At 46.7% G+C, this 23,494-nt stretch overlaps 1 protein-coding gene across 1 annotated transcript in view; it reads left to right on the forward strand.

Moving 5' to 3' along the window:
* Positions 1-13,977, forward strand: part of LOC126547677 (sushi, von Willebrand factor type A, EGF and pentraxin domain-containing protein 1-like) — a 226,427-nt gene extending 212,450 nt beyond the window's left edge. Inside the window, exons 18-21 of the mRNA XM_050195627.2 lie at positions 204-327; positions 446-1,135; positions 9,907-10,110; positions 13,589-13,977. Of these exons, the coding sequence (XP_050051584.2) occupies positions 204-327; positions 446-1,135; positions 9,907-10,110; positions 13,589-13,839 (1,269 nt within the window). The 3' untranslated portion in view covers positions 13,840-13,977. The remainder of the gene's footprint in view (positions 1-203; positions 328-445; positions 1,136-9,906; positions 10,111-13,588) is intronic.
* The last annotated feature ends 9,517 nt before the right edge of the window (positions 13,978-23,494 follow it).

The following is a 23,494-nucleotide window of genomic DNA, read 5'->3' on the forward strand; positions in this document are numbered from 1 at the left end:
ACATCACACATTCAAGCACGTACGCTGCCACTCTGTCTGCACATGCCTCTGCATGCGTCAAAGCCATCTGCCATGCTTAAGAATTCACCTGCACATCAGAAGTGAAAATTGTACCATCTCTTGGTGTTCAATAATATCGTCTTTGTCCTGTTGTACAGTTAACTACCCTATCACGCTTTCATTATACCATGGCAACGTTGCAGATTGACCAGGACAAGACATTTGACCACGAAGCTGTCGTCTACATCTTCTGCGACAAAGGCAATCAATATGAGTGGTGGCAGTGTCATCTTGGAGAGTGGAGCCACGAACAAGTTTGTAAAGGCAGTAAGTACCTGAAGTGACACTTCATTTTAGCATGAGCAGTTCATAAAAATAGAAAAATAGGCGAAACTTTATATGTTACTCTCTTGGCATCGACATGATTCGTTTGTTTCTTTTTCAGGCTATCAATTAGCTCCTGATGGCACGACGCACGACAGACAACAAGGCACGGCATCCAAACCCGGAGGATATGTAGCGGTTAAGCCTGCGCAACATTCGCATACGTCGACTACGAGTGAAGCTCCACATCTGAGACCAAGTGATGACTATAACGATAATCGCGCGGCAGCAGTGCACGATGTGAGTAGTTCTCACCAGTTCACCGGAGGTCACAGGAGAAATGTGAATGTTTCCGCAGAATCTGTCCCAAAGCTTCAACAAAAGGGTGAGACGTCACGCAGGGGGCCTGCCTTGATATCTCGAAATGAGCCATCCAGGTCAGGAACTTGTACTCATCCCACTGCCTCAGGCTACTGCAGCGATCCTGGTGACCGAGGAGGACCAACACTGAAAGGCATAGGGGTTGGTTCTGTTGACACCGCTGCCGGCGTCGCCCATGAACTACGCCCGACAGGCCCGAACAGTCGCAAGGAAAGCGCTATTGACGCCTACTCAAATGCTAACTCAAATTTCGGCACAAGTTATTCGAAACAGTCACCTGATTTCCCGCGACAGGAGGAGAAACCGAAGTTGCCACCGCAATTTGACGTCTTTTCATCGGCCACTGACCGGACTATCATTAACAGTTCAGCAGATGTTGCGGCGGAAACACCGCGGCCTGAAGGCTCCAGCGAGTCTTCGTCAATTGCAGGTATGATATCCGAAGTTTTTCTTAATTTATATGCAATGACGCTTGTGTTGACCCTGGGCAGCATAACACAAAATTGCTAGCTTCAGAAACAGACGAAGCATTGACTGCCGGAAACGACAAATTTAATCTTAACACTGCTCCAGACCGTGAGGAACGTAGCGCGCAGCTTCAAGTTACATTCGAGGAGTACTGACACCAAATGTTTATCTTGTTTTGCTTATGCATGGCTGTTAATCTAATAATTATGGTATGGTGTCCCGATTCCCCAAATCTGATCATTACAAAACGGACGCCAAGTGCAGCATGACTTTTGAGATGAAGCAAAAGGCATGATACTTCACAGAAAGTGGTAATCAATTATTATGTACCGCTGACGCGTTAACCTACACAGTGACGGTGTCACCGAAAGCTTGAGTTCACTGGTTGAACGCAGAGAAGCGCTGAATGAGGATATATAACTAGTTTGTGCTGCGAAAGCATCAAATGGCCTATTGAGCAAAAATCCGGCGTCAGTAGCAGTGAAACGGCACCTAAATTCCCATTGGCTGCGACGCCACTTCACGAGCGCACATCGCCCGAGTAGAGCGGGCGAATCGGAACACCTGCTGTTGCCTTAGTGCGCCAGGTGTTGCGTGAGGGTAGAGGGCACCGCCGCGACGCCACCTTCGAATTTATGCGAGCGAAACATAGCTCATTTATGTCCTCAAGTGATGCGGACCGATGTGTCTCTGATGTTTTTAATAATACGCAAGAAATTTAAGACACAGCGACATGAGACGTGTGCCCGCAGGTGTACTGCGATTTGTTTTCAAAATGCACAGTGACACAATATGTTGAAAACACATTTATTTCATTTAGTTGCTCCGGAAAGCAGCTTTCTATCTGCGTCCACCTCGTTGGCTAAGGTGGAAAGGCCATTGAGAAAGTAAAAACTTGAGATTTGGCAACAATACAGGCCTGTATGACAAGTGTTGCCCTTCCAAACGCCCTGTTCTGTACAGCCTAAAACCGAGCTCTAACGATGTAACCATGCAGGTTCCGTTAGTTCAGTGACCTGAAACTTAGACGCCGCCACATTTTTACAGTGAAGCTGTTAACCCGACTAGCTTTTGAAAATGTTACATATACCTGTTCTCACAATTTCCTGATAAAAAAAGAAAAGAAAACATCCCTTGTGATGTTTATATATCGCGAAAATTAAATTATGGGGTTTTACGTGCTAAAACCACTTTCTGATTATGAGGCATGCCGTAGTGGGAGACTCCGGAATTTCGGATCACTGGAGTTCCTTAACGTGCACCTAAATCTAGGTATACGGGTGTTCTCACATTTCACCCCCATCTAAATGCGACCGCCGTGGCCGGGATTCGATCCTACGACCTCGTGCTCAGCAGCCCAACACCATAGCCACTGAGTAACCGCGGCAGGTGATGGAAAACATAATGAGTATAGTGTGTAGCGAAATCTTTACGTTCCTTGCTTAATTAGGAGTGTTGAAAATAATTACTGAACTCTCGTTTTTTTTCGCTATTTTAGTGTACGTCACACAAAGCTTACGGGGATAACAAGCACTTTCGCAGAAGTCACAGCACAAGCTATCTATGGCTTTTCATATTGACATACAGTTGCTTTCATTTTTTTTACTTATTATTTTTACCACATTATACAATAGAGAAATAGCTGCCTTCGTGCTATTCTGTCCTCTATTTCAATACTATGGCCCTTCCCCCGCACCCTCCCCACTTACACAGCTGACAGCCGTTCATGTGTGAAAAAATTATACCTAGAGAGCTACAGCGCTGTCAACAGTACTAATACTTTCCGTTTCTGCCTATTATTTAAAATAAACAATTAATTACTGCTACACCAAACCTACATTTGGTGCGAAAGAATGGAATATTGTTATGATTTGTAGGCAAAGTTAGAAGTGTGCTTATTAATTGCGGCTTATGGCAATAAATTTTGTATTCAAGCAGTCCGTGTTATACGAATAGCGCAGACTACAGGCCGATGCCTTGAATATATTATTGACGCAGTTAACTACACAGGCTCATGTAACCGAAAATGGACATTTCGCATTCCGAACAGGATTACGCACTTACGGAAGAAGCCCACTATCGTCTGCTCACGCTCGACCGGGTCCGCCCACGTAGAAATGAAACTTTGGCCACATTGTTCATCGATGTCGTAGCCGCCGGACATCACTAGTTTCCATTAGTTTTTAACACTTAACTAGCGTCGAACCACGCGAAACTTAAGCACAGACGGCACGTACGCTACACCTGCCGCGCCTCGCGAGGAGTGGCGGTTAGCATCTACGAGGGACGCGCGCCAGTCCGCGCTCACTCCCACCAGCTCCTGGCTAGACTAGACACCTTGGAAAATTCTACGGGCGCCGTTGTTCTACCATCTCAATCGGTCGTCATCAAGTTTAATACTTCACACGTAACGACATCTACAGGTTCCGAACTGGCCGCTCTCCGCGCTGCTGTCGAATATACTGAAAAAGAACCGCCCAACAACTGGGCAATATTTTGCGACTCGAAAGCAGCCCTCCAGAGCTTGCGAAGTTTACGACGTGGCAATTATGAACAGCTGGTGTCACAAATCAACGAAACCTGCCATTGCGCTTCTGAACGAGGACATGATATCATACTTCAGTGGCTGCCGGGACATTGTGGCATCTTCAAGGGGGGTATGGTAGCGCGATTCAAAGACGGGACAAAAGAAGACACAAAGGGACACACACAGCGCTATCTTCCAACACTGTTTATTATTGAAAACCAGGTCGTACTTATACACTCAGACAACATGAGTAACAGCCACGTGAACAGATTAACAATCAGAGCGATACATTTTGTGATATGTTAAGGCATGCGCAAAAATTTCAGTTCTTTTTCAGAGAGAGCCAATGATGGTTTGCTGATATACATGAATACCCTAGGGCATCAATCTGCTCGGCTTCTATTATAAGTCTAGTGAGTTCGCACTTATTTCTACCGGTAATGATTTTGTCCCGTCTTTGAATCGCGCTACTATACCCCGCTTGAAGATGCATTACCAGCAAGCCCACATTGCAACCATTGTGGCATCGTTGGTAATCACCTCGCCGATGACGCTGCCCGACGTGCCCAGGCTGGCTCACCGACACTCCTTATACCTTTATCGAGAGTCGACGCTGCAAGAGAGCTGCGCAGTCTCGCTCGTACCATCACGTTAAGTTACTGGCATACACCACAGAACGTGTCGTTTATACAGCCTCGACCCATCACTGAAACTTAAATTACCAGCGAACCTTCCACGACGTGACGCAACACTGCTGTGTCGGCTGTGGGTAGGAGTAGCATTCACCAACTCCTACAGCTATCGTATTGGAATGGCGGATTCACCAATGTGCGCTAAGTGCAATTGTGAAGAGACCATCAGTCACCTTCTGTGCCACTGTTCTCGCTTCGATAATCAACGTGAGACTCTCCGGTGTGCCTTGAATAGATTGGATGGCAGATCATTTACGGAAGCGAAGATCTTGGGAGCCTGGCCTCACAGTTCATTAGCCCAGAAAGCAGTTCGAGCGCTTTTTCACTACCTGAAGGCAACAGACTTGAGTGCCCGACTATAGACATCCTACACCTAAGTACTCTCTCTCTTTCACTCCCCATTCCCCTCCCCACGTGTAGGGTAGCAAACTGGACTCAGTCTGGTTAACCTCCCTGCCTTTCCTTCTTCCCTTCTCTCTCTCTCTCTCTCTCTCTCTTGGCAGTCAGTCATCACTTCGTGTTGAGCTGTTGATAGCGCTTCAACATGCTCAATCTGGATTTGACTACTATTCTTGCAGGACAAAGCCGCATCATGTAGCACGGCCTGACTGGAGCACTAGAGCGCGAGCACGCACTCCAGCCCAAACTATAACGTTGCGCCATACGCGCTACAGTTGCGCGTAGCTGCGTCTGCTGCGCGTAATTCCGCGGCTGGCGCGGCACTCGAGGCGCTCGGACAATCGCGTGCTCTGATCGGTCTCTCGAGCTTTCTCGAGCACCCGCATCTGACTGAAAACGTCGTCTGCGTTGGGGAACACTAAGTTTTGGGCCTCTATTCTAAACCTCCCCATGCATTATTGTCAACGTATACTCTGCCATTCGTTCCGTGTTTCACATCTCAACGCAGCTCGCGCGCGCGGCGCTTGCCGCGTTACCGAACGTTCCCTTCAGCTTTAATTCTTTCCCTCTCACTGCTCCGAAAACCAGCCGGCTGTTCCGTTGGCGCGAGATCTCCTACTTGGATTCCGACCACCACCACCGGAATCGGAGCGCTCGGATTCGGGGATAGGAGCCGTCTGAGCGACTATCCGAGGATGCCATTGTGTAACCACAGAATACAGAACCAAAACATGTAACTGGCTGACCAACTTTCGAGGAGCGCTGCAGAGTTAGAGAGGGCTTCGGTGGGGCCGAGCCAGCGGAGTGAAAGTAGGTAACCGGGGGAGGAGGATTGCGCCGGCCTCTCCCAGTGGTGCGAGCGGTGCTGACGCCACGCCGGCGTTACACGGGAGAGTGGTGCTGGCGTCGCTGATTGGTCCTTCTGTTTCTTCGCTTGCGGTGGCCCCTCGATTATCGCGGCTACATGCAACGGAGCTCTAAAAGAATCACCACGCGATGGTTAGGAGTGTTCAACGCCAATGCTTAAGCGTTAGCTGTGGGGCATGACTTGGCGTTTTCGCTCCCGATCTCGAGCTCACCTAATCGCCATGGGGGTCTGAATATCCTGCTTCCTCCATGTAATTTCACTGTAAAAGATGTTTTATAAAGTACCACTAAGCTTTTTCCGAAGCTCACGTGCTCGCCGGCTTCAAAACGTACACTGGCGCAGCTGGGCCTGCGAGTGCTTTTGCGTTCCAATGCGTCAGCGGAATTTACAAAAGTGTACGCAAGGCCTCGTGCATAAAGCCGCGTTCAGACTACGTGCGCTACGTACGGATCGTTCGCACGGAACGTAAGCGTAAACGCAAAAAGCGCAACTATTTTGTTCACACTACTGTTGCATTGAGCGGAAAGTACGCAACAACCGCAACCAGCCTGGGCGTAAATGTTGGAGTACCCGCTACTTTTACGACAGGCACAGATACGACTGTTACGACGCCGCCAATGCACGAAGCAGTTTCGGTTTGCATCTTCCGCTCACGGAGCTTCCGGCCTCTCCATATGCCGCGTTTTCATCCGGTAGCAGCGTTGACGTAGCAGTTCTCCGACGTAGCAGCGTTGCTCTTTGCGTGTCTATGCGGTTTGACGCTGTTATTGTGCTGTGTGCTCGTGGCTGGTGATGATACTAGCTTCGGAAGCCTCTGCGTGACCGCCATCTCAGCCATCCGGCGCTGCAGCGCTCTTTCTTGCTGCTGCTGCCGACGCCATCCGCGTTTTCCCGGTTTCGCGCCGAACGCGCGCGGTGTCCCTGAGTGCGGTGCGGTTTTCTGGTCTCATTGTGTTGTGTACACTGCCCGTGCCTAGTGATGATGTTAAGTGCGGAAGCTTCTTCGCTGTGCAGCGATCAATTATTAATTGAAGTGCGACAGAGGCCGATACTCTATGACCAACGCCTGAAAACTTTGGGCTTGAAGAGCCTCGACCTGCGCTAACAGCCGCTTGCTGATCGGTGCCATGTTGAAAAATGCGAAACGCGGCTGTCCCAGAACGGTGATTGGCCAATCGTAAAAAAGCGTATCTTATCGAAAGGCTCAATGTGAACATAGGCGGTTGCTAGCTGCGTAAACAGTCCTTCCAGCAGTTGCGTAAATTGCAATAAATACGCCACTTATAGAGGATGCGACTGTAGTCTGAACGCGGCATAACACAAAGTCTGCGCGCATTGTCCATGACGCCACGCGCTTTCCCGACTATTCGTCGCTTCTATCGACGGTATACAGGGTACGTGTCCCAGCTAACTTTAGCCAGAGTTTAAAAACATGCCGATGCATTCTAAGGCGACGCGACCAAATGCATGTTGCTGATTATTTATGGAGTAAGTCAATATTTTTTTATTCTACTTAATTGCGTAATTAGTCAACATTATTTAACCAACTTCTGAAGCCACAATATCAGGCAAGACATTCCAATTAGAAAGTTGTAGAGCGCTTTGCAAAGCGTCCGATTAAACAGATTCCAACTTTCTATCTCTTAGGTTTTTCACCTTACTGTAGATGCCAGCGAAATAAAAATAATACCACGTGACATGCCCGCTTGCGCGTCGTGATTGCCGCGCTCCCAAACATTTCTCGTACCAACGAACATAGCATCTAGCAGGGTGTCCTGCCCCTTAAAATGCGACAGGACAGTGACGCAGGCACTGGCTGTGCGATTTACGCCACCGATTTGCTTCCCTCGTGGCGGTTCATGATAGCGATAAGCAGGCGGCAGCACACCCGGCTAAATGCTATGTTCGTTTGTACGCGGGGCGTTTGGAAATGCTGCAATAAAAAAGAATTTCCCAAAACTACTTCCTGATTATGAGGCACGCCGTAGTGGAGGACTCCGGAAATATGGACCACCTGGGGTTCTTTAACGTGCAGCTAAATCGAAGTACACGGGTGTTTTCGCCCCCATCGAATTGCGACCACCGTCGCCGGGATTTGATCCCGCGACCTCATGCTTAGCAGCCCAACACCATAGCCACTAAGCAACCACGGTGGATGACGTTTAAATCACGGCGCGCAAAGGGACATGTCACATGGCATTTTTTTAAATTATTTCGCGGGTATCTGCAGTAAGCGGAAAAAACACTAATGGCCTAATAGATAGAAAGTTAGAAACTGTCTAATCGGTCGTTTTGCAAAGCGCTCTACAACTCTATAATCGGGATTTTTGCCTAACTTCGTTGCTTCAGAAGTTGGTTCATTAATCTTGACTAATTAGGCAATTAAGCAGAATAAAAAAACAGTGTGGCTTACTTCATACCATAGTCAGCAACATGCATTGGGTCGCGTCGTCTTAGAGTGCATCGACATATTTTAAACTCTGGCTGAAGTTAGCTGGGACACCCTGTATATAGAGAGAAGGTTTAATGAGAGGAATTGCGGAGAGGTTGTTCTGGCAAGGCACCGTCAACGGTGAAGCAAGTGCCTGGTTGAGAGTGTTGACAGCGGTGATCAATATTCGACGGCATAGTCTAGGGTCTTGCCTAGTAGATGCTTTTCGAATAGGTTAGGTTTATGCAGAACTGATGAAGTTCTTCAAAAATATTGTCACATGTTTCCGAGTTGCCAACTCACACAGTCACCAAACCTCCAGTCATTCGGATGTCTCAAATCACTTTATGAATTGCTTTAATTATTCCATTTATTTCATTAGAAGTTAAACATCATGAATTCAGAAGCTATCATTTAAGCTGGTGAAACGTACGCGCTTCAAGAGAGAGAGTTTTAATGATAACAAATGCGAAGACGTCCGCCTGAGGTTCCTATCTCTGGCCTTCTAGTAGAAAACATGGGTTAGGGGATGTGTAGAGACACAAACAAACGGGGAAAACCAAGATGACGATGAAATACTTCAGTGACGGTTGGCTTTCCGTTGTGTAGGGCACGCACTCCGCGTACCGTTTTTGTAGTTGCCCGACAGGCGCTGCTATCAACATATGCGATGATGAGTTCATGTCCTCACGCTGCAAGCACGAGCACGTACCAAAGGAATACAGTTTCTGCACTGATTTCTATTTTTTGCATGTAATAACTTGTGAGTTTGCAATGTGGCAATGACTTACCTTCTCGTGTAATCAATACGCTGTCATCAGAGAAATTCTTTTCGTTATTTGAATATAATTTACGTGATTCAGAGTACTGAAGCGTGAGTGCACCTTTTGTTTTTCTTTTACTCTAATAGTGGTTCATATGCTGGTTGTTTCATTGCAGCTATGCCTGCTATAGGTGTAGTGTTTTTCTATGGAAGTATTCATTCTGATGGGGTTGTTTATACTATCTTAGTCTAACCGCATGTGTAGTTTTGCTATTTTGATAACTTCATTGCCACATTATGCCATGTGACAATTATGAAACAAAAGCACTAATTGCTTTGTCCTATTATATTGTTTTGCTTTTTGGCCTTCCTCTAAGGTCACCTGATAAATTTCGCAATAAGTCGTAGATCAAATAACGCTAACCACTTACGCGCCCGGTCCGTTTGTCGTCGTTTGGGTTGCTTGCCATATTTTATGACAACGCAAACGCCTCAAAGCCAATCAGTGCGACTTGAAATGAGACAGCTCTGTGGTGCGACGGTCAGTCCCACACACGTGGGATTGACGCAGGCTCAAATCCATGAAGGCTCAAATGCGTCTTCTTGCACGGCTTGGAAAAGATGTCTGATGTTACGGACACAGCGCAGAGCCCTTGTGTTATCAGAAGGCACTGACCACGCGCAGCCGAGCTACACGAAAGCTCAGTGGCTCTTGTTGAAAACGTTCTCTTTATCGTTTCCTAAACGAAGGATAGTTCGGTTAGCATTCAAGTCGCAATACCACTTAGACCAGTTTCCCTTACCCATTTTTGGATACATTATCAATTCGGCAGTGAACACGTTGAAGCTAGCCGTTTGTGTCATTCACCACTCAGCTGAACCTAAATCACGCAACGCCTGCAAGCTAATCAGCATTTTCTACCAAGACACGGACGACAGGCATATGCCATGTTCATCCGTTATTGGCTGCTCCACTAAATTACGTAGCATAGGTACGTAGCACAACTACTTTACGTAGGTTTCTTCTCTCCGTTTCTTTTTTTCGCGGTACAGCGCCAAACGGGTGCCAACTGGAACAGTTTTACACGTTCGCGCCCTTTGGTCTGGCCATTGTGATCAACGATGGTGCGTCCATGGTACCATCGAACAGCACGTTTTGGGCTTTTTGCGATGGCGATGGGTACACCTTGGTTGGAAACAGCAGTGCGGTAACTTGCCTCCAGACTGGCTCCTGGTCCATTCCACCGCAACTGACATGTGAGTAATTTTACCAATTTTTGTGCAGACTGTAAATATGCAGCTCTTGGCGCAGATCAACAGGTAACAGCACAGTTACGTGAGTCACATAAATAACCTAGTTTGTCATTCTCAAGTAAAATGAAGTGCTTAACTTTTCACAACACTGAGAGAGAGAGCTTATTGCACTCGGGTGTCCGCTAAAAGCCAAGTGCTCTGTCCCTGGCGCTACCAGTAGACATGCCCTACGTGTATACGTGGCATGGGTAGCACCTGTTTTACTTTCTGCTCTTTCAGCCGCTTGTTAGTCTTTTCTTTTCACCGCATTTTTTTTTTGCGCTACAACACCATGTGATATATCCAGGCTGTATGCCATGCCCGCAAGGCATTATCACGCCTTCCCAAAGCTATACAGGGCAGGAAAACAGAAGCACCAAAGCAACAAGTACGCAGGGCCTTCTTTCCTTCTTTTTTTTTTTTTGACGTTTCTTTCGCGCTTCTGGATCCCTTCTCACTTATGAACCAACTCGCCCAAGAAACTGTTTTACTATACAGTGTTCCTTTTTTTTTTTTAACTGCACCAAATTTCTAAAAATTGCCCCTGGCAGACGGCGGAATTGTAACCCTTGAACTAAGTTATCCGGTAAGGTGGCCACTGCTTCTACAAGAAATGAAAATGGCTAATTAATTGACATTATTACACTTCATTAGTAAATTTTTTTAGTTGCTCACTTTACGGCGCATATTTCAATTTACAAATTATAGCCGCTAAGTTCGCAGGGCATATCCACTTGGAAAGATTTTTCGGCACTACGCCAGTTTCGATATATTAATTTTCAAAGTGTTTCAGCTACTCTTGTGCATAAACGCATAAAACAGCGCTTTCTTTTCAAAGTATGTGGAACAACAGAGCACTTTTTACCGCAAGTTTTACGGCGCATATTTCGAAACTCATGCCATCCTCAGAATTTGTCCTAAGTCGATATGCCTTGTATACTCATTATCTACCATTCGTAGGGCGGAATACGTGCCGCTAAATAATTAATCAAGAAGTTAAATAGCATAATTGTGTCAATTATTCAATTAAGTATTTCAGTTTCTCGTAGAAATAATGGCCGCCTCATCGAGTAATATTGATCAAAGGTTACAATTGTGCTACCTGCTACAGGCAACTTTTAAAATTTTCGTGAAGCTTAAAAAAGCGCCTTCTATATAATGACAATCCATATACTCCGATTACTCATCATCATCAGTCTATTTTATTTCCCCTGCAGGACGAAGGCCTCTCCCTGCGATTTCCAATTACCCCTGTCCTGCGCCAACCGGTTCCAACTAGCGCCCGTGAATTTCCTAGTTTCATCGTCCCATCTAGTCTTCTGCCGTCTTCGACGGCGTTTTCCTTCTGTCAACACCCATTCTGTAACCCTAATGGTCCACCGGTTATCTAACCTACGCATAACAGGACCTGGCCAGCTCCATTTTTTTCTCTTCATGTCGATTAGAATATCGGCTATACCGGTTTGCTCTCTGATCCAAACCGCTCTCTTTCTGTCTCTTAACGTTATGCCTAGCATTCTTTGTCCCATCGCTCATTGCGTGGTTCTTAACTTGTTCTCAAGCATCTTTGTCAGTCTCCAAGTTTCTGCCCCATATGTCATGTCAGCACTGGTAAATTGCACTGATTGTACACCCACCTTCCTTTTCAATTATGATGGTAAGCTACTAGTCAGGAGCTGACAATGTCTGCCGTATGCGCTCCAAGCCATTTTCACTCTTCTATGAATTTCCTTCTCATGATCAGGGTTCCCTGTGAATAATTGACCTAGGTAAACGTACTCCTTCACAGACTATAGAGGCTGACTGGCGATCCTGAACTATTGTTCCCTTGCCCGGCTAGTCATCATTATCTTTGTCTTCTGCATATTATTCAACCCCGCTCTTACACTGTCTCTGTTAAGGTCCTCAATCATTTGTTGTAACTCGCCTCCACTGTTGCTGAACAGGACAATGTGATCTGCAAATCGAAGGTTGCTGAGATATTACCGTTGATCTTTACACCTAAGCATTCCCAGTTTAACAGCTTGAATACTTCATCCAAGAACGCAGTGAATAGCATTGGAGAGGTGTCTCCTCGTCTGACCCCTTTTTTTAATAGGTATCTTCCTACTTTTCTAGTGGAGAATTAAGGTTGCTCTGAAATATCTGTAGATATTTTCCAAACGGCCTGTACTCCTCGATTACGTAATGCATCTATGACTGCTGGTATCTCTGCTGAATCAGATGCCTTTTCGTAATCTATGAAAACCATGTAGAGAGGCTGATTGTGCTCTGCGGATTTCTCGATTACCTGATTAATGACATAAATGTGATCCATCGTAGAACATCCTTTCCTGAAGCCAGCCTGTTGCCTTGGTTGACTAAAGTCCAGGGTTGCCCTCATTTTATTGGAAATTATCTTGGTGAATACTTTATATAATACCAGGAGTAAGCTAATGGGCCTATAATTTTTTCATTACTTAACATTTCCCTTTTTGTGGATTAGTACAAAGTTTGCATTCTTCTGGGACCCTTGAATTCGATAGACACTTCTAGCTGGACTAGCTGCCCGGAAACATGAGCCAGAGACAAGGATTTTCACATTCCTCAAGATATTAAATCGGTATTTGTCAAGAGATTCATGACCCTACACAGCATTTCCCGTTTCATCATCCAGCTTCATCGTGTGCAAGGATACGGAATTGTGGAGACTGGCCATCTTCCCAAGTTTACCGATGTTTCACTGCTACCATGCCCGCTCCTTCCTGCTCACAAAATAACACTCTCTGCTACCTGCCGCTGGTTGAATGACAAATTTAAACGCTGTACGGAGATGTTCATGTTGAATGTTTATTTTTCTTCTTTCTTTAACTGGCGACGACAAAGAGAGGAGACGAGCGCTCCACTCGAAACTGAAAGTTGCGAGCCCGGTACTTCTCAGTCACGAACGGCTTGCACGTTATCAGTGTGACACAGCATTCTCGATAGGAAAGTAGCGAGCGCCGAGCTTTCAAGAAAGGAAACGCAAGCAAGGCAAATGACGATTATTGTTGTGGGACAAATATAAACATGAAAGGGTGCAACCGTTTGAAGAGTATTTATACATGCAGGATGTTTCAGTGAAACTTTCAAAATTGTTTCAAAGTTACCTGTGGCAGCACAGATCCATGGGTACAGTTCACGAGCTCGTCTACACAGAGAGGCGGACAGTACTTGCACAAAAATTAAGATGCATAATTGACTTATTAACAAAAATTCACTAATTAAGTTGTTAACTAAATACATTTAGTAGTAACTAATTATATTTTTCTGTGGTTCTTGGGTGATTAAATTGCTGGTTAAACTTTTTTTTTGCACTATTTGCATAATTTTGCATAATATTTGCATATCGACTGTAGTGCAAGAGTTATCTCATCCCGAATTGCTCCCTGGTGTTAATCACACCCCAATTCATCATATGCAGGCATCGAAGGATGCGTCGACTTTGACACCGGACCCAAGGGGCCAACAGTGATGGAACGCAAAGACGCTTACGAGCTCGGCGACAGCATCACGCTCTCCTGCGCCCCTGGGACTCAGCTGCAGCCCCACGTCGAGAGGATTACTTGCCTTGGCCGCAGCTGGTCCGAGCCTGCGGTGCCAATATGTGTTCCTGTAAAGGAGAAGCGCGAGCCCAAAAATCAAGCAGAGAAGAAACGTAGACGAAGCGGGTGATATTTCGGCCCGGAATTATATGCACAGATTACGTCATTAAATATTCATTAGTAACAAGAGATCTTGCTACGAAGAAATGAGCAAGCGTGAGTTAGGTTTGATTAAAATGAAATAAACACAAGTTCTGTCTTCGTTGAATGTGGAAATCTGTTGTTGTTGATACCGAGTTATGGCATATGTTGATGCCATACCGAGTCGCAAAGCGCTCATGCTTACAGAAAAGTTTCACCCACTGGTGTGTGGGGGGCGATTATAATGAATATTTTATTATACACGTAAAAACTGTCAGCTTTGCTCCTGACACTGGACAACACTGAAGAGACTTTCGGCACCGAGTTTCAAACCGAGATACTTAGAGAATTAAGCACTTTGCGAATTTGTCATGCCACAAACAGATTTATTCGTAAACCTGGATTTCTAGAGAAATAGATGTGCAAAAGGTGAGGTAAGTATAACTTATACATGAGCGGGAGTGCAAGAGGAATGACAGGAAAGTTCACCTGTAGAACGTTAATTTACATGTAGGGTGTGTAGCACATTGTTTTTTTTTTCAAAATTCCCGGACTTTTGGTGGTTTTCCCTCGCAGTGAAATTTCCGTGACTAAAAAGCATCGGATGACAGCAAGCGGTTCCTCGGCACAGTATTTTTCACAACGCACAAAAAGTTGGGCAACCTCCGAGCAAACAACTTCGGAAAAATTTACAGCGTACACCAGCAGTAGGAAAAATCAAAGCCTTTTGCTCTGTGCCTTGCAGTTCAGAATGATATCCACGCAAAAAGCGGCACACTCCAGTCAACTGGAAGTCAAATATACTGTACCAAGAAACTCTCTATTCATGTCAAACCTCAGGCACTTACTTAGATAACCTGTCTACCACCTACATTCGCTCCCCCCCCCCCCCCCCATCCCATGCACTGAGCAGTACAGCCCCTTCATGCGTATCTTGTGTACACCATGGACGGATTGAAGCAGCGGTGGGGACGCTGCTCCCCGGAAGCATGCCCCCCAGACGTGCTCGACCATGCCATCAACTGAACAGAGAAACCACTACAATTTGCCACTACAATATATATATATATATATATATATATATATATGTGTGTGTGTGTGTGTGTGTGCGTGTGTGTGTGTGCGTGTGTGTGTGTGTGTGTGTGTGTGTGTGTGTGCGAGTTCATTTTCTTTGTTCTTGTGTGTCAGTAACGTGTAATGTATGTGTCAGTAAAGTAGGCGAAGGTTGTTTTGGCAGAGAGAAAGCGAGCTGACCACGATAATATCATTTCGTTTTATTGCGATAGCAATTGTATGGACACTGCAGGCGCATTTGTGTTGTCGTGGTCGTTGTGTCGTCGGCGACGTAGCCGTGATGCTCCGTTCGAAGTCCAAGGGCGATAACAGCCTCGTCGCGCGCCATATGCTGTATGCGCGAATGAAAGCGTACGAGGCGAGCCGACGATCGCGGGTCAATCTCGCGCGTACAAGGGAGGAAAGCGGACAGGAAGGCGGGCTTTCCTCACGCACGAGGCACATGGGGAGGGGAGGCAGGGGGAGGCGGCGCTGTACTACGGCAACCACTACGTACTGCGCGGCCAGAGCATGGTCGCGTGGGCCGTATCTTGAAAGATATCTGCGTTGGGGGGCAGACGTTAGGTGCTTCTACGGTACATTCTAGCGGCTCATGCACATAGAGAAACACATTTAACAAGACGGACACTCCAATAGAGCCCAGCGGCCGAATTGACTAGCGCACCAAGCAAATGGGATTGATTAACGTCTTCCGGTTTCGGTTTTTGGCGCGCGCGTTTTGAACGCTATAGCTGGCACGCGCTACGCCGGCTGCGCTACTCGGCGCTTTTTCCTTTTTGCTTCTGCTGCTGAATCGCGCGCGGTCTTGTGCGGAATCGTTTAGTTAATTAAAATGATTGCGAACGATCTTCACAAGCCTCCATCGAATCTGTGCCACGTGCAGTTTCATAAAGTAGGCGCAAAACGCCTTGTAAATGAGGAAATGCTCTTTTCGCTCTATATAAATGCTCGTTCCGGGCTTTTTGTGCGTTTATACAAAGTTGTGGTACCATGTAAGCAGCAGTAGTTGCCGTACGAAGCTCCACCGGACGGCATCGGCTGAAAAAAAAGTAAATTACAAGCATGTGTCATTTTGGTATTTGGCCCTTATAGGAATACTGCGTGTAGAGGGGAAACGTGCGAAAGTGCTGAATCGGCGGCGTCACAAATAAAGGCTATTCGCTTTTACATACATGGCGTCGAAAATACCCGGCTCATTCCAAGCCGTACCATAAATTATGTAGAAAACATCTGATTTCCAAGCATTCCCCCTTTCCCGGGCATTATTTCCTGCACTTTAAGAGCACAAATGCCCGGGTGACTACGCGTTTCCAAAACAACTTGGCCTCAGCCGACGCGATAGTACTCCACATACACAGAGGTGGTCACAACGCAGGGTCTCAGCCAGACCATGCTAGACGCTCGCAGAATACCTTCTACTCGCACTCAAGAGAAATTCGTGGGTCCAAAGCCTGTTTTCAATCGTTCAGAAGATAGAATTTTCGAGTTTTTGGTTTCTGAGCTCCTCGGCGTTATCTTTTGCGCGTTCTGCCGGCGCAAGCAACACACTACAATGTTATCACTCTTGGCAATCGCTCGTCGCGTCTTCGACAAGCGTGAGTACCGAAAGAAGGTATATGTTCCGGGCCACACAAAGGGGCATCACAAACTTGTCTCAGCGAGATTCAGTACACGCCAAACTGTCACCACGGCTGGCTTGCGTTTTTGTTAACTGCTTCACAACCCCAGGTGCGGCGAGCGTGCCTCAAAAGTATTGCAAAAAGTTACGAAATTAATTACAATAATTTTGGGGGTGAGGGAATGCGTCACGAACTTGTCCCAGTAAGATTCAGTACACGCGAAATGAACTGCGGCATACAGCCGAGCTGCTTTTCGCTAACTGCGTCACAACGCCGGGCGCGGCCACTGTGCTTGAGAAGTACCCCAAAACGTAACGAAATCAGTTACAATAATGTTGTGGGTCAGAGAAAGCGCCAATAGTTGTCCCAGTAAGATTCAGTACACGCGAAACTGCGTCACACGGCCGAAGTATTTTTCGCTAACTGCATCACAAAGCCGGGTGCGGCGAGCGTGCCCAAAAACTACCGAAATAAGTTATAATAATTTTGGGGCTGATAGCAAGCGTCGTAAACATCTCCCAGTACGAGTCATTCACTCAAATTAAGTGCGTCAGGATGGCCAAGCTGTTTTTCGCTAACTACGTCACAAGTCACGGTTCCGTGCCGTAAAACCCAAAATTGGTTGCAATGCGTCGCAGACTGTCTAACAAAATTTCTCACCTTGGCGTAGTCCAATAGCGCAGTTGTGCTGGTTGTGCCGTGTCGAAGTGCAGAACGAACGCAAGAATACGTCGGAAGCCTAACAAACACGCCACCTCAGTGAAGTTCACCACAACAGGCGAACTTCACACATAGCGTAACATAGTAAACTCTTAGTTTCACATGCGCAGCCGGTCTCGCTGGCTTCGGAGGCCTGTCTGGTGCATGACGCATTCCTTTGTTGCGCCTGGCGTGCCGTTCGCTTGTTGTGGCTTGTTGCTGGGTGACACAAGAAAAATAAGTCGCAAAGTATAAGTTCATTTACACGCAAAACTTTTTAGTTTTAGCGGGAAAGACTAAAAATTAAAACGTTGTCTGTGAGTTCATTTCACATACTTTTTTTCCGATGCTCGCGTCAACTAACGGATGGGATTAACACTAGGCGTGACGGGTTTCCTGTTGCCAGTTTTCCCTGAGTGTCCCCTCTTGTTGAATTTCTTTCTCTATGTCATACCCTTGGGCATGCTGTGTTCTCGCCTCTCAGATAGCCCGAAGGTCAATACGCTTGCTGCTGCCGCCGCGCTTTTTCACGCCAGTGTTTTGACAGCGTGTGTCCGCGGGCATCGAGTGGGATGTGTTCATGTTTGCCTGTGCGCGCTAACACGATGCTTGTTAATTTAGCTATAATGCAATGTTTACTAGTTTATACGACCGATAAAACCACCATCCTTACTTTGTATAGCTGTCAACTAATTTGCTACCGCAATCGATGCTTCCCTTTCGGGCGAAACTGCGATTTCTTTGTATGGCAGTCAAAATGTTGACCCACTAAGCTTCAACAAAAGACACTCCCTCACCAGAACAGGAATTGGCCTCTCTGGCGCAGTATTCGGCCACTCCTTTCCCAATGACTCATTCGATCAACCAATAAATGGCCCTCAGTCCCCAGCAGCTGTCGAGCACCTGACGAAGGCGGCGGTCAGACCTGTAACGCAGCAGAGGGTGCTAATGATCTCTGGAACCGGACAGGCCGCCAGTGGAAACTGACCCTGGCAACCTTTAGCCCCCGAACTCTGTCGAGTGAGGCTAGCTTAGGGCTCTTTGAGGAACTATCAGACATTGTTTGGGATATCATTGGCCTTAGTGGGGTCAGAAGAACTGGTGAGGCTTATGCAGTGCTGACTAATGACCATGTCCTCTGCTACAGAGGTCTCCCAGATAAGAAGCAATACGGGGTAGGATTCCTAATCCATAAGGACATAGCGGGCAACATTGACGAATTTTACAGCATTAATGAGAGGGTAGCAGTAGTAATCAGACTTAATAAGAGGTATAGATTAAAAGTAGTACAAGCCTACACTACAACATCCAGTCATGATGATGATGAAGTAGATCAATTTTATGAAGATGTTGAATTAGCGATGAAAAAATTGCAAACGCAGTATACTGCAGTAATGGGCGACTTCAATGCAAAGGTGAAAAAAAAGCAGGCTGGTGAACAAGCAACTAGCAACTATGGCGTCAATTCTAGGAATGCTAGAGGAGAGATGTAGGCAGAATTCGCTGAAAGGAATAAGCTGCGAATAATGAACACCTTCAGGAAGCGTAGCAACAGAAAGTGGACCTGGAAAAGCCCTAATGTGGAAACAAGAAATGAAATAGATTTCATACTTTCTACCGATCGCAGCATAGTGAAGTATGTTAAAGTGGTAGATAAAGTGCAGTGATCAAAGGTTGTTACATGTAGGTTTCACCTCAATTTGAAGAGAGAAAGAGTAAAATTGGTGAGGAAGAAAGAGGTCAAGCTAGATGCCGTAAGGGTAAAAGCAGACCAATTCAGGCTGCTACTTGCAAACAAATATGCAGCCTTAGAACAGAGAGATAAAGATAACATTGAGGTAATGAATGAAGCCTTAACTAGGCTTGCTTCAGAAGCAGCAATTGAAGTGCGGCTAAGGCCTCAAGGCAACCTGTAGGCAAGCTCTCCAAAGTAAAAAAGGACCTAGTAAAAAAACGACAAAGAATGAAAGTGTCCCACTGAAGAGATCAGATAGAATTCGCGGAACTGTCAAAACTGATCAACAAGAAGAAAATATGGGATATTCGAAATTATAACGGGAGAAAGACTGAGGAAGCCGTAATAAATGGACGCAGCATAAGATCAGTGGGAAGGACACTTGGCATAGGGCAAAGGGATGTGTATGCACTTAAAATAAGCAAGGTAATATCATCAGCAACCTCGAAATTATAGTAAAAGCAGCGGAAGAATTTTATACTGACCTGTACAGTGCCCACAGAAGCCACGATACCTCCATTCGAAACAGTAATGAACAGGTTGCAGAGACTCCTTGTATAACTAGCGATGAGATTAGAAGGGCGTTGCGAGACGTGAAACGGGGAAAAGCGGCAGGAGAAGATGGAATAACAGTCGATTTAATCAAAGATGGAGGAGACATAATGCTTCAAGAACTGGAGCTCTCTATACAAAGTGCCTATTGTTAGAACGGCCTGCTGAGGTGCAAGTTTTGCCAGCCAGGTGCGAGAGCGGCGTCGATTTTTCCTGGAAAGCCACCGTCATCTTCTAGCAAAACGGCGTCACTAATGGCGTTTTTCACTGGTCGATTCGGAGCAGGATTTCTTGCTCCGCGGCAACAAATCCGAATTTCACTGGTCGATCTGGAGCGGGTTCGCTCGTTACACTGGTCGTTTCGGATCAACTCGCTCCGCGCCGGATCGCTCTCACTTGCTCCGCCGCCGAGGCGCGGATTCGGGCGGAAATAGCTCGCGTCACTTCCGTCTTCAAGCGAAATCGGTACCCGGCTGGTGCTTCGCAAAATGGATGCGTTCGGTGCTGCTGCAGCGCTCGCGTTTAGCGATGAGAGCTCGGACGACAGCGATTACGAAGTGACGCAGGTGCTGTACGAAGCCTTCTATGCACGTTGTCCATGTACAATCCTTGCGGGCGCGACATGGAAATGACGGACTATGCGACTGCCACGGTCAAATTACACACGGGGGACGGCGAGTTTGGTTGCCGTGGAAACGCACAGAACGGAAGTCGGGCATGGTTTTCGGAACCGGTTCGTGCGACGCGTGAAACGTGTACGCAGACTTCCTGTGTGATCTGCCGCGGAGCGTTTTTGCGCTCCGCTGGCCGATTCGGATTTGTGAAACCCGAGCGCTCGCTCGAGGATTTCGGCGGCCGCTCCAGATCGACCAGTGAAAAACGCCATAAGTCTACTGTGCGCGGAGGACAATACGCCGCGTCCGCGACTCTTCGTCGCGGTATTGCCGAGATGAGTTCGACGAACCAGGCTTTGTGACTGAACACGCCACCGCCGATCTAGTGTGCCGCGAGCGGGGGAGTTCCCGAGGGAACGTATTTGGCGGCAACGTCCCACGCGCCTTTCAAGACGCAAGACAATCGAGAATCGGCGGCCACGCTGCGGGGGTCAGCTCGGGGAGTAAGATGCGCCTTTCTTGACGTAAGCCCCGAGTTCTGCGAAGACCGTCTGACCTCGGTGGGGACCGTGAACCTGTGCGGAAGTGTGTGTGTGTCTAAGCCCTCCCGCAAAGAGGCGGCTCGTCTACGATGACTGGTCGAATGTTTCGCTCACCAAGGGATCGAGGGAGGAACGAGTGTTTATAAACCGCTGTTGTGCGGCTGCTCAGTGTACTTCCTCTCGCAGTCATGCTAGACTGATGAACTGCAACGTCCTTATGTAGATACTGTAAATAAACCCATATTCCTCGTTCTCGATGGGAAGCAGTCCTTCCCTTCAACAACATCCTCAGCGTGGATAAGTTGGACGACGAAATGTGCCAGCTACCATCTAATTCATGCCCGACTCCAATCTTGACAACTGGTTACGAGTGGTCGGATTGACCTACCAATCCTTACACTATCCGCTTCAAGGGTCCCAGAGAAGTGGAAGAATGCAAACGTTATACTAATCCAAAAAAGAGAGACCCTAAAGAATTGAAAAATTATTGGCCCATGTAGCTTAATCCCAGTATTACATAAAATAGTCACCAAGATAAATTCCAATAGAATAAGGGCAGCACTGCCCATTGAACCACGAATATCCTCTGGACATCCTGATTAGATCCGAAAGTCCAAGTCCCGTTTCAGAAGTCCAGTGGATAACGTGAGGACATTAATTTTGGGATGTCCTATTTAAGACATCCGTCGGACACCCTCACGATTGAACTTCTGGGATCTGAAGAAATACCAAAACTTTAATCCTACGGATGTCCGAAGAATGTTTTTAACGGAACGTCCCATACCGGACATATGTGTGACCAACACATACAATCCAACACGTAGTACGTGATCATATCGCGGTATGTTAAGTCTCTTTCACGGGTGCCTTCAGTGCACGCTCTTCAGAAAAGACATGTCATCCAGTAACATGAGGATCAAACTTCCATTGCAGACGATAAATGGAGAGGCTGCAATGAACGACTGAAACTGCACAAGCTTATCGGGAAGAAACGTCACAAAGTGGTAGGCAGAGAGCGCCGGAAAAGGTGCGCATGACCACGCATTACCACCTACCGCAAGGCGTAAATGAATCATTCGTGTCCTACGCTCCTATATATACGCTCTCCGAACATGAGAAAGCAGATTAGTGCAGCCTCTGCAACGGCCGCAACCACTGCCAAAGGACCGAGCAGGGTCGGTCACATCACTTAACACCGCCGTTTTATTATATCTCTTCGCCTTTATCTGTAGGCTCGGAATGCCTGAAGGTTGGAGCGCCCCGCGCTTGGTCGTGTCATGCGCTCATGAGTTCCAGCGTAAACGTTTTGTCGTGCGCTTTGGAGCTCCATCTCCGCGGCGCCTGTGCGTCTTACGCCTATCAAGATGTAAGTGCAGTTCACGAAGTCAGTTTTTTTCTGTTAGCAGCGCTTCAATATTTTCCAATTGAAGTGTCGGTCGTGTCTGCGCGTAATCGAATGACGGGCAATGTACATCCCCATGGTTTGCGGCGACGATAACATCAATCGGTGATTGACCATCCGTTGTCCTGCGTTTGGTCGCATCGTACTGCTTTTCTGCAAACTTCCGAGCTTACTCTGTCCTATGTTGTTTCTTCACAGCACTGAGGTCCGCCAAAAAGAAATTTCTTAATTGGAAACTTTAGAACCGTTAACTCCCATGTAGCCCACAGGATGGGTCCGCGAGTGTTATCGTTGTGTCTTTCCTGAACGGTGGCGAATAATAACAAAACTGATATTAATGATAATAACTATGCTCGACACGCACTGTCCGGAATAGCCTTGCTTGAGCTTCGTTTGCTTTTTGTTTGCGTAACCGCGATTGCGAGAGCAATCGTACAACTGTGTAAGGTTGAAATAGCTGAAATTTTGTGTGCATTTGTATCGCGGTCGGGGCACTTGCTGCGCATTATGGCCGGTCACGCTGTTGAATTTTAACACGCCTGTCTTTAGGGCAGCTATATTGTTCTTGCCAAACAGTGCCATGCACGTTCCTTCGAATAACGACACCTTTGGGTGATTTGTTAGGCTTCTGCTTACTTACACGTGATCGGATCCTAGTATGGTGGTGACATCAAGTGAAGATTATGCACGTCAGCTGTCTGTCACTTGCTCGTTCGCACATGGTCGTATTTTTAGTACGTATACTAGTGAAACTTTTTCTTAGTTTAGTGTTTCTGTCACGTGCTTTTAGTGATAACCATGTCGCTTAAACTTCGGTATGTGTGCTGTTGGTCTTTTGGTTTGCGTAACCGCGATTGCCAAAGTAGTCGTAAAACTGAGTACGTTCGGAATAACAGAACTTTTGTTGGCGTTTGTATCGCGACCTGACAATTTGCTGCCCGTGATGGCAGGTTGCGCTGGTCAATTTAATCACGCGTGTATTTAGGGCTGGTATTGTTTTTGGCTAACAGTGTTGTCCACCTTGTCGTAATGGCGAAAACTTTGGGCGACTTGTTACACGTGAACGAATGCTTGCTAGTATGGTGTTAAGGTCAACTGCACGTTTCAGCTCTGTAACGACGAAACGTGTGCGCTGATTAGCTCGTTCGCATGTGGTCGCATTTCATTTTATTAGGAAAGTTTGTCAGAGTTGACTCTGTCGCGCGCTCGTAGTGATTAACCGTGTCGCTTAAGCTTCGTCTGCCATTGACGTTTTATTTGTGTAACGATCGCGATAGCAATCGTAAAAAACTGCGTAAAGATTGATTAACTGAATTTCATTTATTTATTTATTTCAATAATCTGAATGTCACGTTGGGCGTTACAAAGAGGAGGGGGACTCTATACAATAACTGGAAATCGTGGTTC

This window comes from Dermacentor andersoni, chromosome 1 (assembly GCF_023375885.2).
Source record: "Dermacentor andersoni chromosome 1, qqDerAnde1_hic_scaffold, whole genome shotgun sequence".
NCBI lineage: Eukaryota > Metazoa > Arthropoda > Arachnida > Ixodida > Ixodidae > Dermacentor > Dermacentor andersoni.